Source organism: Physeter macrocephalus, unplaced genomic scaffold (assembly GCF_002837175.3).
Source record: "Physeter macrocephalus isolate SW-GA unplaced genomic scaffold, ASM283717v5 random_366, whole genome shotgun sequence".
Taxonomy (NCBI): Eukaryota; Metazoa; Chordata; class Mammalia; order Artiodactyla; family Physeteridae; genus Physeter; species Physeter macrocephalus.
In genome coordinates this window covers 60,918-75,000 of record NW_021145614.1, presented here as the reverse complement: position 1 = coordinate 75,000, position 14,083 = coordinate 60,918, and the positions used below count along the sequence as shown (strand labels likewise).

General features: G+C 59.2%; 1 protein-coding gene across 3 annotated transcripts; it reads right to left on the bottom strand.

The window, feature by feature from the left end:
* DBN1 (drebrin 1) lies at window positions 1–13,827 on the bottom strand. 3 transcript variants are annotated; one of them, XM_028485184.2, is made up of 15 exons: window positions 13,608–13,827; window positions 8,890–8,945; window positions 8,267–8,310; window positions 7,943–8,017; window positions 7,717–7,863; window positions 7,500–7,577; window positions 7,115–7,266; window positions 6,976–7,039; window positions 3,463–3,522; window positions 3,252–3,375; window positions 2,348–2,485; window positions 1,835–2,005; window positions 770–1,449; window positions 359–461; window positions 7–183 (listed from the first exon to the last, which is right to left on the bottom strand). In XM_028485184.2, the coding sequence occupies exons 1-15, from the start codon at window positions 13,691–13,693 to the stop codon at window positions 113–115; spliced, it is 2,049 nt and encodes a 682-aa protein (XP_028340985.1). In that variant the 5' UTR covers window positions 13,694–13,827; the 3' UTR covers window positions 7–112. The 3 variants fall into 3 exon arrangements, with proteins under 3 accessions (XP_007102946.1, XP_028340985.1, XP_028340984.1); XM_028485183.2 differs by having other exon boundaries at window positions 8,198–8,310; window positions 13,608–13,826; XM_007102884.4 differs by lacking the exon at window positions 2,348–2,485 and having other exon boundaries at window positions 1–183; window positions 8,198–8,310; window positions 13,608–13,824.
* Window positions 13,828–14,083: the final 256 nt, after the last annotated feature.

Sequence of the window (14,083 nt, the reverse complement as noted above, 5' to 3'; positions counted from 1 at the left end):
AGAGTGGGTGCCAGGCGGAGCTGCTGCAAGTGCAGGCACTGCGGGCCGTCTGGGCAGAGGCCGGCGCAGGTGGGCGGCCTTGGCGAGGGCAGCCTGAGGGCAAGCATCACCGCTAGTCGCCACCCTCAAAGCCCTCCTCCTCTTCCGGTACCGGGTCTGCATCCCAGCAGGTGATGTCGATTTCTATGGTGTGGGGAAGGAAGGGGAGTTAAGGAGATGGCCCAACAGATCCATGCCTGTGTCCCTCCCAACCCTGGGGAGCTGTGCCAGCTGGGGGGTGGGGGGCGGGTGCTGCCTGTCCACACTTGAACACAGCACCGCCACCCAAATTCTTCTCCATCACCCATCCCAGTACTACCTGGAGGCTTGTTGTAGAACATAGGAGGCGGAGCCTTTGCACACAGCTCTTCCGATTGGGCAAACTCCTCCTCCTGTGATTGGCTGAAATACCCCTCACTGGCCTGTAGGAGAAAAGTTCCATGTCACTGGTCCCACCTAGCAGGACTAGGGCTGACCTACCAGGCCTGAGCACGTTTCCCCTGCAACCAGCGATTCTATCAATCAGTGGTTGCCAGGCAAACACAGATGCCTGCCTTGGAAATAAAAGCAGAGCTGGCCCAGGGAGGGGGAATGAAATACAGCTTCCCCCCCAACAACGTGGGTCACAGAGAAAGGGGGCAGGGTACTGCTGCAAGCCTAAGGAAGGCAGGGTCAGCCCCCTGCTCCAGCCCTGACCACTTCCCCTCCCATCAGGCAGCCCCAGCCCCACCTGGGTCCCCTCCTTCTGGGTGGTCTCGCCATTGGTCAGCAGCTGGGGCTCTGGCTCCAGCTCCGGCTCCGGCTCCTGATCCAGCTCCTCTAGAGCTGAGGGCAGAGTTGGAGCCTGGGGGGCAGCCAGGGGCTCCCCTTCTACTTCCTCCCCTGGGTCACAGAAGGTGGCTGGTGGCTCAGGCAGCTCATCAAAACTGAGAAGGTTGGCACTGCCTTCACCTGCCGGCGGCAGTGGCTCCTGAGCCACCTCGTCCAGCAGGGGCACTTCTGCCAGAGTGACTTCGGCACCTGAGGGTGGTGTGGGGGCCCTAGGCTCAGCCTGGGGTACGGAGGCCCCTTCCCCATTGCCAGGCCATAGGTCAATGAGGCTGGCAGTGGCAGGGGTGATGGTGTTGGCAACACTGGTGTCAGCAGCGGCAGTGTCGGTTTCAATGGCATCAGCTGCTGGGGTGTCAGCTGCAGAGGCTCCAGCCATGGCAGGCTCTAGAGAGGCAGCCAGGACTGCCTGCTCTGTAGACGCCATGAACATCAAGTCCTCCGTGGGGCTGCCTTGGCCCTGGGGAGGCTCTGGTGCCTGAGGGGACTCCTCCAGGGGACTGGCCCAGGCCTGAGGGTCTGCTGCTCTGGCTTCCTTGCTGGTCTCTTCACTATCCAGGCCGGGGCTGGGCTCCTGGGTCTCTGTCAAAGCACAGATGGAGGAGACATGTGATCAAGCTCCCAGGAAAGGATGCAGGCCCTGGGCAGGCACCCTACAGTACCCTGCCCACCCACTGAGGAGTCCAGGAAAGAAGGCCTCCACTAAGACTTCCATGCAGAGTGCCTTCTAGCACCCACTGGGTCCCACTGCCCCTTTACCTAGCGTCTTTCAACCTCTCAGCAGCCCTGGGAGAAAGGCGCAATCCCCACTCCAGGGAGACACTGAGGTTCAGAGAGGGCAGGTCTGACCAGGGCTCCTCCCTGCCCCAGCCACTTCCAGGGCAGTACAGTCTGGCCCAGATCCCTGGGGGGTTGTTACCATGGCCATTTGGAGTTCCCAGCCCAGGGGCTAGGACCGTTCACACACCTTGGGCTGCTGGGGGTGGTGGTGGCAGTGGTGGAGGCTGCGAGGATGTGACCTCATCCAGGGCCCTCTCGATCTGCTCAGTGACAGGGGTAGAGGCCATGCTGGAGTCAGATGGGCTCCGGGCAGGGATGGGGGTAGGCACCATCCTCCGGTGGCTGTCCAGGTGGCTGCCTGTGGAACAAAAACCCCTAGGCTGGTCAGTAAGGGCCAGGGAGCCAAGTGGAACCAGGATCGTCCACCTTGGGGCCTGACCAGCCCCTCCTCTCCGGAGTCTGGGTCAGGGCTGGGAGCTCCCCAGGCCCCCCAGGGGCCAGACCACAGCTCCAGACCCTGTAAGCCAGGCCCCTAAGGGCCAGTGTCCCTTCAGGGCCAGGGGAAAGAGGCAGGTGGTACCTGCTCTGGGGACAAACACCAGAGATCAGCAGTCAGGCTGCGGGAGTGAGGGCAGGGGGGCTGCTGGGAAGCGGGGGGCCCTCCTTACCCCCCCCACGGAGGCCTGGGGCTGCTACCTACATGGGAGGGAGGAAGAGAGGTTTGGGGTGCGGTGACAGGTGATATAGGGAAAGGGAGTCCGTGGAGGGGAGGAGGAGGAAGAGGAGGAGGAGGAAGGCCCACTGTCCGATGCCTTTATGAAAGGGCAGTACGGACGACCTGCCAAGAGAGACAGACAGAGAGAGAGAGAGACAGAGGACAAGAGAGGGTCAGTCTCCCCCACCCCCACCCCGAGGCCTCATCCACCCCCAGGCTGGCCCTGGATGTCCAAGCTGCCTTCATCCAGGGCGCACATTTAGCCAAGCTGGGCCAGAGCCTCAAGCCAACAGATGACTCCACCACACCAGCCACACACAGCAAAGAGCCTGATACGCCACAATGCAACCAGCCTCAGGGCAGCCCATGCCTCGGAACAGCCTGCCCCACCCCTGGAACCCTAGCACAGAGCCAAGCACACAGAAGGGGCAAACAGGCCAGCAGACAGGGAGCGGAAGGGGGCTTCAAGGAGAGGTGGAAGCTGCACAGGGTGAATCCAAACAAGGAACCCTGGGTACAGGCTCCAGGCTGCTCAAACTCAGGACCAGGGAAAGAGCCCACTCCCCATGCACCCACAGCCCTTCAGATAAGACCTAGTTCAACCCCAGCAGGGCTACTCCTTGCAGCCGGGGGGATGCCTTAGCCCCTGTGAGAAATGCCCAGATGGCTCTAGCACAGCCCGTTGCTCAGCCCAGGCCCAACACTGACCCTGCCTGAGCCCTTCTCAGCCCTGCCACCTGGAGGTGGTGGGTGGAAGCACACTTGATGATGGGCCTTGCCTTCTCCAAGGGGTCCTTGGGCAAGGTTTCCCTTCCAAGAAAGGTCCCAAAGAGGCTCAAGGCCAAAACCTGAGGAGTGGGGATTGGGTGGGGGTGGGAGCTGGGACTACCTGGTCGGTGGTTGAAGGGTGAGGGCACATCACAGCTGCCTGCGGATGCCGATGCGACTCTTTCCTGCTGCTTAAAGAACTCCCGTGGGTTATCAGGTCGCTGGGCAATAATGGCTGCTGCCTCCTGGGGGCACATGGAAAGGGTCAGGCCAGGCGGGCCCGACTGAGGCAGCCCTACCAAACTCAGATGTCTGGTCCCCCGGGCTCTCACCTCTACCTCCGATTCTGACTTCTTCATCTGGGTCTCTTCCTCCTCATCCCGCTGGTCACCCTGGAAACCAAAAGGGAAGTTGTTCTGAGCACCCCACTCCCACAGGAGCTCTTGGCTTTCTTACAGCCCCCATGTTTCCTCCACTATCTGGAACCACTTTCACGACCCAGTCACACAGCACCTTCTATCTGCAAGGTCCTCAGCCACCTCATCTCCAGTCCAGACAGGCCTCTGGGCACCCAGGGCCATCCAGGAGCACTCCCTGCTTTGCAGCTAACTTCCCTTGAACCTCCTACCCCAGCACCTAGCCAACCACACCTCCATCACTGCTGCGTGGATCTTGGTATCACGACTGAGGCTTCTTCATTAGTCCCCTGCCTCCTTGTTCTCTTTCCCCCCATTTCTTCTCTACAGACCTGAAAGGATCTTTTCAAAATGTTAATTAGTCGCCATCACTTAAAAATCAGGTTTTCTTACTGAGATCAGGGTCTCCAGTTTCTCTTGAAATGCCAGAAGCCCTGGCAACACAGGCCAGGGTGTCCCAAAGCAGCCATCTACTAGAGCTGCACTGTAGCAGCCCATAGGGCGTGTGTTGTCCAGTTCACCACAGTCCCCACCACTCCCTATTGCCCCCTTCACATGCCCACTTCACTCACTGTTTTGAGATTGCAACCACAGGAGTAAAGGTAGGTGGGGCCCCTTTGCTTGGCCCATGTTCCCTTCTCCCTGCCTGATCTAGTCCATCACCTCTCACAACGCTCCCCTCCCACCCTGACTCGCCCACACCCTGTGAGATGTAGGCATAAAATCCTCAGCATGATGTAGCTGCAGTTCCTGGAACATGCATACAACTTCCCACCTCCGTGCCTTGGCATGGGAGATGAATCTCTCTCCCCAAGTGCCTGACCCCCACCCCATGTCCAGCTCTTCCTGCTTCCGGCCTCAGCTTGGGCACTGCCTCCTTGGGAAGGGGTCCCTGGCCCATTCAGGTCATTTCCTTCCCTGGGTCCCCATGAGGTGTTCCAGGCATACACCACAGATTACACTGTGTCATAATTTCCTGTTTCTGGATCATCTCCCCGCCCTCTGTGGGTGATACAAGATAAGAACTCACTTATGTGTGTGAGTGGCCAGCCCAAGGTTCAGTTCGTACCTGTTTCCTCAGTTGAACTCATCACACCAAAAGCCTCAAGAGGGTTGTCACCCCAACTGCCACTTTGTGCCTTCCAGAATGAAGTCTAAACCCCTCCTCTGACCTTGCTCTCTCCTCCCAAATTTCCCAGCGGGCTCCAGTCACTGGGGAAGGCTCCTTGCCTTCCCCCCGAAATGTACATCCCACCAGGCTTTGCTGTTACGCTGCCCCTGCCTAGTATAACCTTGCTAGGTTCCTCTGCCTTGTTCAAAAAAAGGACCAGAGGGGCTTCCCTGGTGGCGCAGTGGTTGCGCGTCCGCCTGCTGATGCAGGGGAACCGGGTTCGCGCCCCTGTCTGGGAGGATCCCACATGCCGCGGAGCGGCTGGGCCCGTGAGCCATGGCCGCTGAGCCTGCGCGTCCGGAGCCTGTGCTCCGCAACAGGAGAGGCCAAAACAGAGGGAGGCCCGCGTACCACACGAAAAAAAAAAAAAAAAAAGGACCAGAGGCAGCTTACCACAAAAACCTTAACTACATAACACTGTGAAAACCACTGAAACAAATTAGAGCTTGGGGTTGGAGTGAGAGACATCAGTACACTAACCGTAAAGGTCAATAGCATTGCTATGCCTGAGCATCTTCAGATAAATGGAAGCTCCCCGGCATCCCAGGCAAAAAGGGAACTCACATAAGGAATGCAATTCTTATCAAAAGAGAGAAAGCAGAATAGCTCCTTAAGCCAATATAAAGCACTTCATGGTTCTAAATTCCAAAGTTTCTCATGTGGAAACTCCCTCAAAGGACCTGAAGTTGCAGGGTAACCACAGTGACCTGCTAAAACACCTACTGTCACTGTCACATGAGCCACACTTGAAGGGCCAGATGAGACTATAAAATAATGATGTGACACTGTAAGCCTTTGCCTGAAACACTGGTAACTGGTGAAGATGAGCAATCAGTTCAGTGGGTTCACTACACTATTCTTTCTACTTTTGTGTACGTATGTGAAATTTTCCATAAAAATAAGCTTTTTCAAAAAGAACTTGCTCTGAATGGATGAACAAAATCTGGTATACATATACAATGGAATATTAACAGCTTTCAAAAGAAAAGACATTCTGACACATGGATAAACCCTGAAGATGTTATGCTAAATGAAATAAGCCAGTCACAAAAGGTAAAATAACGGCATGATTCCACTCATACAAGGTACTTTGAGTAGTCACATTCTTAAACACAGAAAGCTGGGGGAGGGGGCAATGGGGAGTTAGCGTTTAATGGGTACAGAGATTCCGTATGGGAAGATGAAGAAAATTCCCGAGATAAACAGCGGTGATGGCTGTACAATATAAATACACTTAACACCACAGAACTGTACACTGAAAAATGGTAAAGATGGTACATTTTATGTTATCTACACTTTGCCACAATTAAAAATAAACTAATTCATGAATTAATTGTAAAAGAGCCTTGTTCATCTTGTTCTCCACCATGTTTCTCACACCGGCACGTGGCAGGTGGCAAGGGTTTGCTGAATGAATGAGGCTGCAGCTTACTAACCACATGTCCTCTCCACCCCCAGGGGCTAATGTAAGTGGAATGACCTATGACAGCCATTAATGCCAGTGCCGACAGGTCTGTCCTGCCAGCTCCCTCCCAGCCTCCTGTGGGTGTGACCCTGGAGTCTGTTTGAGTCCTCATGGCCCAACGGCTACCCATCATGGTCCCAGTCCAGATGACTATTGCCCACCTCCTGTCCTAAACTCTACCATGCTCAGCTTTGAATGATCTTAAATATTTCTCAAGTATAAAATTCAATTCAAAGCATGAAGATTTGACTCCACTGTGATTTTGAAAGGGTCAATCATGATGACCCTATGGGCCATCCCAGTGTTTGGAGGTTCAGCCAGCACCCCTGGAACAAGCACCTGTTCTCAAAGAGACACTACACACACTTGTATATAGATGCTCAGAACACCAGCCCAGATCCATTCAATGGCTCTGCAGCATTCTTGCTGTGGGGACCAGGCCTCGAGCCCCGTAAGTGCAGGAAGCATGTCTAATCCACCTCGAGCCCCTCAGGCCCTGCTGGGAGGGGGAAGGAGGAGCCTGGCCAGTGAGGGTCTGGGTCAAGGTAGATTTTTCTCTTTCAGTCTAGAGTATTAGCTTCTCCAAGGAGGTCTCTTTCCACAGCCAGGGAACAGAGCCCCCCATGATCAGGTACCAGGCCTGACACTACAGGATTCCCCATGCCCATGCAGCGGTACCCAGAATGCCTAGCACTGTCCTCAAGACACTTACTCCCCCCGCAAGGGGCCCAGGAACACAAGGACCATCCTCGCTTCCCTCACCAGGAGACAGGAACCCCGACTAAGAACTTACAAAGATAGACTGCTCCTTCAACCGCCTCTTGGCCTCCTCTGCTTCTAAAGTCTGCTGTTTCCTCCTGGAATGAAAGGTGCAGGTAACCCTTCAGGACGGCCCGCGCGGCCCGCGGCCCAGGGGCTGGGGCAGGGCACACCTGTGCTCCTCGATCTGCTGCTCCCGCTCCCGGTAGCGCCGCTCCCGCTCCTCCTGCTCCTGCCGCTCCTGCTCCATCCGCTCTTGCTCAAACCTCAGTCTCTCATCCAGAGCCTTCTTCCGCTCCTCCTCCTTCCGCAGCTCCTCCTCCTTCTGCAGCACCCCATGCCAAGGCAGGGCAGGCCCTGAGCCCGGGGCCCGCCCCAGCCCTCCAGCCCATCCCCAACCCGGGGTGCTGAGAATTCAGGGGCTCTTTCAGCAAGGGAAGCACGTAGGATGGGCCATGCTGTTGAAGGGAGGCACTTAGGGAGAGAAGGCAGAGCTACCCCACGGGGTCAGGACAGGGAGGGGCAGCTCAGCCTGCAGGCCGGGGTCAGGGTCCACACCTTGGCCTGCTCCCAGAACTGCTCGCGGTTAATCCGCTTCATCTCCACAGCTGCATCAGTCTTCTGATAGGTGGTGCCCTGCAGAGTCAAGCGGCCTGGCGTGAGCGCAGCCCACAGGCCGAGTGCTCAGGAGCCCCCACACGCAAAGGGTGAGGACTGAGAGGAACCGGACGGCAGAGCCCTGGGCAGGGCCGGCCTGCCCGGGGCACACACTGACCACCGGCTCGGCGTTCTCATCCTCACGTAGCCGCAGTCGGTGCAGCACGGGGCTGGAAAGCCGTGCCAGCCCGTTGGAGAGCCGCTGCCCGATGGCGCCCGCATCTATGTCTTCCACGCTGCTGGCGTTCACGATCACGTCGACGCCCTGCAGCAGGAAGAAGGCGTGTTCAGGCGGCAGGGCTCCCTCCCATCACCGCCCCCATGAGCCCTGACCCCACTCGCACCTGGAAGAACTCGGCCACCTTAGCCACGTGGCTGGCACAAGCACATTTGCGGGCATCAGGCACATCTTCGCCAACCTGCAAAGGACCCAGCAAAAGGGGGCGTCGGGAAAGGACAAGAGTTGGCGGCAGGCTGAGGCCCAGGGCTCTCTTCCCGGGACTAGTGGGGTTCTCTCCAGCAGTGTCAGTGAGTGGAGTGGGATGGAGGATAACCGTTCTTGGGCCTTCGGCTCCCTTCCCCAGCCCATAGCTGCATACCCAGTTGATGAGCACGTATTTCGGCAGAGCAGCCTGGGAGTCCTTGACGCTGCAGAAGCCATACATCACCTTCTGGTTCTCAAAGTGGCCAGAGAGCTCCTGCAAGCCCCCATCTGGGGGAATCAGGAGGGTGTCAGGCCCCATCTCCTGAATCCCTCCCCCACAAAGGGCCTGGAACCCAAAGCAAAGACTCCTCTTGAGGGCTCTGCAGGCACCGCCAGAGATCTGGAAGTCCCAGAGTTCTGTGTTGGTGTGAAAGAGGCAACAGGCAGGTGTGAGCTTTGCCTCTGAATCCCCCAGGACCTTGGGGAAGAACTGAGGAAGTGTTCTTCACACATCAAGTCTCACGCGGGGCTGGCACCCACTGAGGTAAAATAAAACCTTTTAGGGCTCTCAAGAAAGTGGGGTGATCTGGGCCATCCCTGCCAGGCCTGTTCCCGCCTAGCTGTGTGACTTTGGGCAAGTCACTCTCCCTCTCTGAGGCTCAGTCTTCTCATAATCAAACAGGAAACAAGTCTCCCTCCCTCCCCACCCTGGGGATCTTAGGGATAACCACAGGAAGGACACTTGGCCAGACAAGTGTGGGTCTGCTGGATGCAGGCAGCGAGGTGGCCTGGAGCCAGGCGAGTGGGGAAGAAAACAACCGGAGGAGGGAGCGGAGAGGAAGGCAAAGGAATGGCTGGAATTCTTACCTCCTGACGCTGCAAGCTTGAGGTCATCTGAGCCATCCTCATATGTGTACAGAGCCCTGGGGAGAGGGAGGGGTGGCTGGGAGAACTGGCAGGGCCCAGGCAGCCAATTTTGGGTGGAGACGGCTCTCCAGGGTAGGAGGGACACAGAGGGGGCAGGACAGGAGGGGGGTTCCAGCCCAGCACTTAAGCCTCGCCGCCATGACAACAGGGCTAAGCACCATTTCAGGCTGGAACCCAGTGGGGGACAGTCTGGGATCTGAGGGAGGGAGGCCTGGGTCAGGTGGGGAGCAGGCAGTGGGGAAGAAATCGCTGCCCAGTCGCTTGTTTCCAGTGAGCCAGTGTGTTGCGTCCTCGGAGCCCTGGCCCTAGCAGCCTGCAACCCAGCCAGCGGTGTGAGATGGAGATTCCAAGGCGACGGTTCCTTGGTTACCGTTCCCTGGCTACCGCTCCTCATCCCCATTGGCCGTTGCCAGGAACCTACCTGGCGCGTGCCTCGGTACCCACTGCCCCTCCCCCCACATCGAGGGGGATGGGGAGAGAGAACCTGGTGCTGTTCAGCTCTGGGCATCCCCTGGTAACTATGGCAACCCAGCAATTGGCACGCAACTGGCCCACCCCAGCTGCATTCTCCTGAACACAAAGGACCCCAAGGGGACACGCCCTCAGTCTCAATCTCAGTCTCTCTGAAATGGGGATGAGGTCACCGTGGTCACTCCTGCCTGGACTCTGGCCCCTGGGTGAATGTGCTCTCCTAGCCTTCCAGCCCTAGGCCTCCTCTGCCCTAGCTGAGGCTCTGGCCTCTTGGGACTGCTGGCCTTTCCTTCCCTCTCAGCTTTGGCAGAAAGCTGACCTAGCAGGCTTCCTCCTTCCTCCTCCTCCCTAGATTTTTCTTCACAGGTAGCAGTGGCACAGCATCCATTTCACAGAAGGGAAGAGAGAGATACCTCCTCCCCAGGACCCACTTGGAGGACAGGCTTGGTGCCAGGAATAAAGGTCATGTTCCGGAGGTGCAGGAGGCTCAGCCCCTCCCCCAAGCTCCCCTTTCCTTACTGCCAAGGTAGGGGGCCAGGAGGAGAGAAGCAGGAGCACCAGGGAGATGCAGAAGAGAAAGCGAGCAGGGCGAGGAGGCAGAAAGAGAAGACGAGAGAAGGGAGGGAAGTGAAGGGATGAAGAGAAAATGAAGGAGCAGGGAGAGAGGGAGGGAAATGGGAGGGAAGGAAGGAGGGAGGAGAGACGAGAGAGGAAGGGAGAGAGGGAAGAGGAAGGAAGGGGGAGAGGGAGGAGGGTGGAGGGCGGAGCAAGGAGGGAGCAAGGAGGGCCTGGTCCAGGCCCAGCCCCATGAGGTCAGCACAAGTCACTGCCAGAGCCAAATGGGCCCCCAGCCCCCTGCTTCTCGGGATCCCTCCCTCCTGAAAGGGACACAGGTGGGCTGTGGGGCCGGGAGCTCCTGGTCCAACTGTTGCCCAGGCTACAGTCCTGGCAGCTGCTTCTCAACACAGCTGTCCCACCACCTGTCTGGCTGCCCTAACCCACCACTGGGAACAAAAGGCCCTTAGAGAAGCAGGGTCTTCCCTTCTCCATTCCACAGATGAGAAACTGAGGCAGAACTCCAAGACCCTGGGTCCCAGACACTGCTCTGGCCATCACACCTCCCTGGGGTGACTTGTCAGTCTCTCTTAGGCTCTCTGAGGGACCCTGGCTCCACCCAGGACCCTGCCCCTTCCATTCTTTACTCCTTGCCTACCCACCTCCAGCCACCTTTCCTGCTGCAGCCCTGGCCCTTACCTGGTGGAAACCATAGCTAAGTTCAAAGGTTTCAGCAGGCCTTCAACCCTGAGCTCCGCCCACCTGCCTTTCCAGCCAGACCTCTGTATCCATACCACACACTCGGGTCACAGTGGATGGCTCCCTGATTCCCAGCACAGTTCTGGATATTTCCCAACCTGGAGCCTCTGCATATGTGGTTCCCTTCACAAGGAGGCCAGACCTGTTTCTCCACCCCATGCCCATCCCTGACTGAAATCTCTCGGGGACCCAATGCCAGCTCCCATGAAGCCCTGCCCTGTGCTGCACCTCCCCAAAGCGCTTACCACACTCCAGCAGGGACGGGAAGAGGCACCTGAGCCTGCCCCAGATCTCACTAGACCACCAGTGCTTCTCAAACACATTTGAGGTGGCCTGAGCCTTGGGTGGGTAGGAGCTGGTGAAACTGCAAGGAATCAGGATGGAGGTGGGCAGGAATATACATGTCTCACCACCTCCAACCCCTGGAGACAGACACTGTCCTGAACTATAAGCTTCATGAAGGTGGGACATCTAACTCAGTCCTTCAACACAGAGCACAGAGCAGCTCCAGAAGGTGTTTGCGATATTGAGACAAAACTCTGAGAAACCATCTCAGCCAGAGAAAGTGGACTGGGGTGAGGTGGGAGCTGGAATGTAGCAGCTCCAGGGACATCCTGGGGTCAGCTGAGGATGGGGGCGCTAAGGGCAGGTGGATTCTTCAGGACAATCACACTCTCAAGATATTAGAACTGGAAGGGCCTTGGGTATCGCAGGGCCTTGGTATCGCCCAATCCCCTTTTCTTCTTTTCAAGAGGACCAGAGAGGAGCAAAGACTTGTGTGGTTACATAGTGAGTCGGGTCACATCCAGGACAACACTAGTTCTTTTCACTACACAATCTGACTTCCTGGGTCCCCTGCTGCCAGCATCAGGGCAGCAGTCCATTTCAGAGTGAGCCACCTAGGAGTGAACTCCCCCACCCCTACTCCCCACTCAGAGGCAAGGTAAGGGAGGGCAGTGCCAAGCCCTGTTTGCCCAGACAGCAATTTTACCCAAGACGCCCTCCTCCAGCCTCTGAGTGCAGGGTCTGCCCCTGAGGCTTGAGACCCCACTGTACCCCTGGTTCTGTGCTAGGTGCTGGGGGCCCTCATGTCCCCTTCTGCAGGGTGATCCTCACATCCTTTCTATCAAATGTTTATCTGGGCCCTTGGGAGTGAGCAAATGTATGTATGTATGACGGTGCATGTGTACATCTGTGTGTGTCCCACACACAACGCAGATTGGGGTGGGGGAGGGGTGTGGCACGCCAGTGATGAATAACTCACTTTGGCCACATGGATGCTGCTGGGTGGTGGGAGCCCAGGCCTCTGCTGAGCAGGATGTGGGCCAGCAGTGGCTGTGGGAGCTCTGCCTTTGGGAAGGTAGGGGTAAATGGAGTGGTGGTAGGCAGAACCCCCAGACTGGAGGGCAAGGGTTCCGAGATGGGCTGTGCCTCTCTCCAGGCATGGCCCATATCCCAAGGCCAGCTCCTCCACCAGGCCAACCCGGCCACTTGCCCTGAACTCCTCCCATGATCTCAGTCCCCCTGGGGCAGGGCTGGGACAACGGATGGGCCGCTTGCCCGCTTAGCCTGTGATGGCCTCTCCTGTGACTGACCCGCAGGACAGGAAAGCTTGATTGTCTCCCGCGTCCATCCCTCCAGGCCTGGCCGCCCGCCAGTGCTGCAGTACTGTGGCATGGATGCCTGGCCATCTTGTCCCCTCCTCCAGCCCCCAGGTCAGTGTCCTCCCAGAATGAGGGTGAGGCCAGCCCAAGTGAAGTCCCTCAGACCTGCCTTCACTTTGTGTTTCCTGCCTGCCAAGGGGAGAAGAGCCCTAGGGAACAGAATGGGCATCTGCCCCAGGAGAAGAGTATCTTGGGGGGATGATGATTCCTGAATGGGGCAGTGTGAAACCCCCTGGCTTTCCTGCCACCCTGGGGACTCCAGTCCCAGAGCAGGTGGTCCAACCCCTCCCACAGCCTAGGGGGAGACAACAGCTGGGGAGGGAGGAAAGGGCAGCCCAGCTCCTCCCCCACAGAGGAGCTGAGAGCCCCTTGCCCCTGAGCCACCGGGCTAGGGGCTTAGTGGATCCACTCACCCCCTCATCCTTCTCTGGGAACTCCCTGCAGAGTAGTGCGCCTGGGGGCTTCCTCCCAGGGACTCCACCTGGCCCCCTAGGCAGGCAGTTCGGTTCCTTTGGCATGTCCCAGCCCAGCTGCCTACTCCCTGCAATCCCCTTAGCATCGAGGAGAGCACCTATCCTTGCCTCCTCGTCGACCCCTGAGGGGAACAGGAGTCACTTGGCGGTGGCCCTGTGGCAATGAACATCTTTCCATCACACCCCAACTCCGAGAGGCCCCCCGGTGGGCGGGGCGCCCCGGCCCCCAGCCCGCTCTGCTCCTCCCCCGCCCTAGCTTTCCTTTGTGCTGTGGCCGGGGCCGGGTTGGGCCGGGTAGGCTGCGCTGGCTCTGCTAGCTCGGTCCCTGCCCCGTCCTCGCCCGCTCAAAGGTGGCAAAGGTGCCCTTGGCCGCCCGTGCACACCTGTCCACCCGGCCCGAGGCAAAGGGGAGGGGGCGGGGGATGGGCTTCCACAAGGCCGGGAGGCCCCGGGCCACACATCTGGACCCTGCGTCTCTCCAGCCCGCGTCCGGCCACCGTTCCCACCGCGCGGCTGCGGCCGCCTCTGGGCGCTTGGGGCCCGCCGGTGCCCCGCCTGGCCCGGCCCGGCCCCTCCCCCGGCGCGCACAAAGGCAGCCCCTCCCTGGCCCTCCCGGGCCGCTGCACCATTTCGGGGTCTCCCCCTCCCTCCCGGCTGCGGGGCGACGGGGCCGGATGGAAACAAAGGCGCGGCGGCGCGGGGACAAAGGGGCTGGGGGGCGGGGGCGGGGGCTCACCAGTCGGCCGCGCTCTCCTCCCGAATCACCTCCTCGTACGCCGCCAGCAGCTCCAGGCGGTGGCCGCTGAAGCTGACGCCGGCCATGCTGCGGGCCGGACCGAGGCCGAACGGACAGACGCACGGACGGACGGAAAAGGAGGGAGGGAAAGAGGGAGTCGCCGCGCCGCCGCCGCCTCGGAGCCTCTGCAGCGTTGCGAGCCGAGCAAGCCAGCGGCCGGGGGAGGGGAGCCGGCCGGCGGGGGGCGGGGGGCGCTGGCTCCGCCCGGCTCGCTCATTCCGCTCGCTCGGTCCTAGCGCCGCCCTGAGCCGGCCCGGGGGAGGCCCGCCCCCCCTTCCCGGCCTGCCCCGGGGCGCCCCCACGCCCCTCGCCGTCAGTCCCTGCGCCCCGCGCCCGGGCGGGTATACCCTTCTGCACGGGGCCATTCTTCCCGTGTCCCAAATTCTCGCCTGTGGTGTCCCCAGCCACAAACCCAG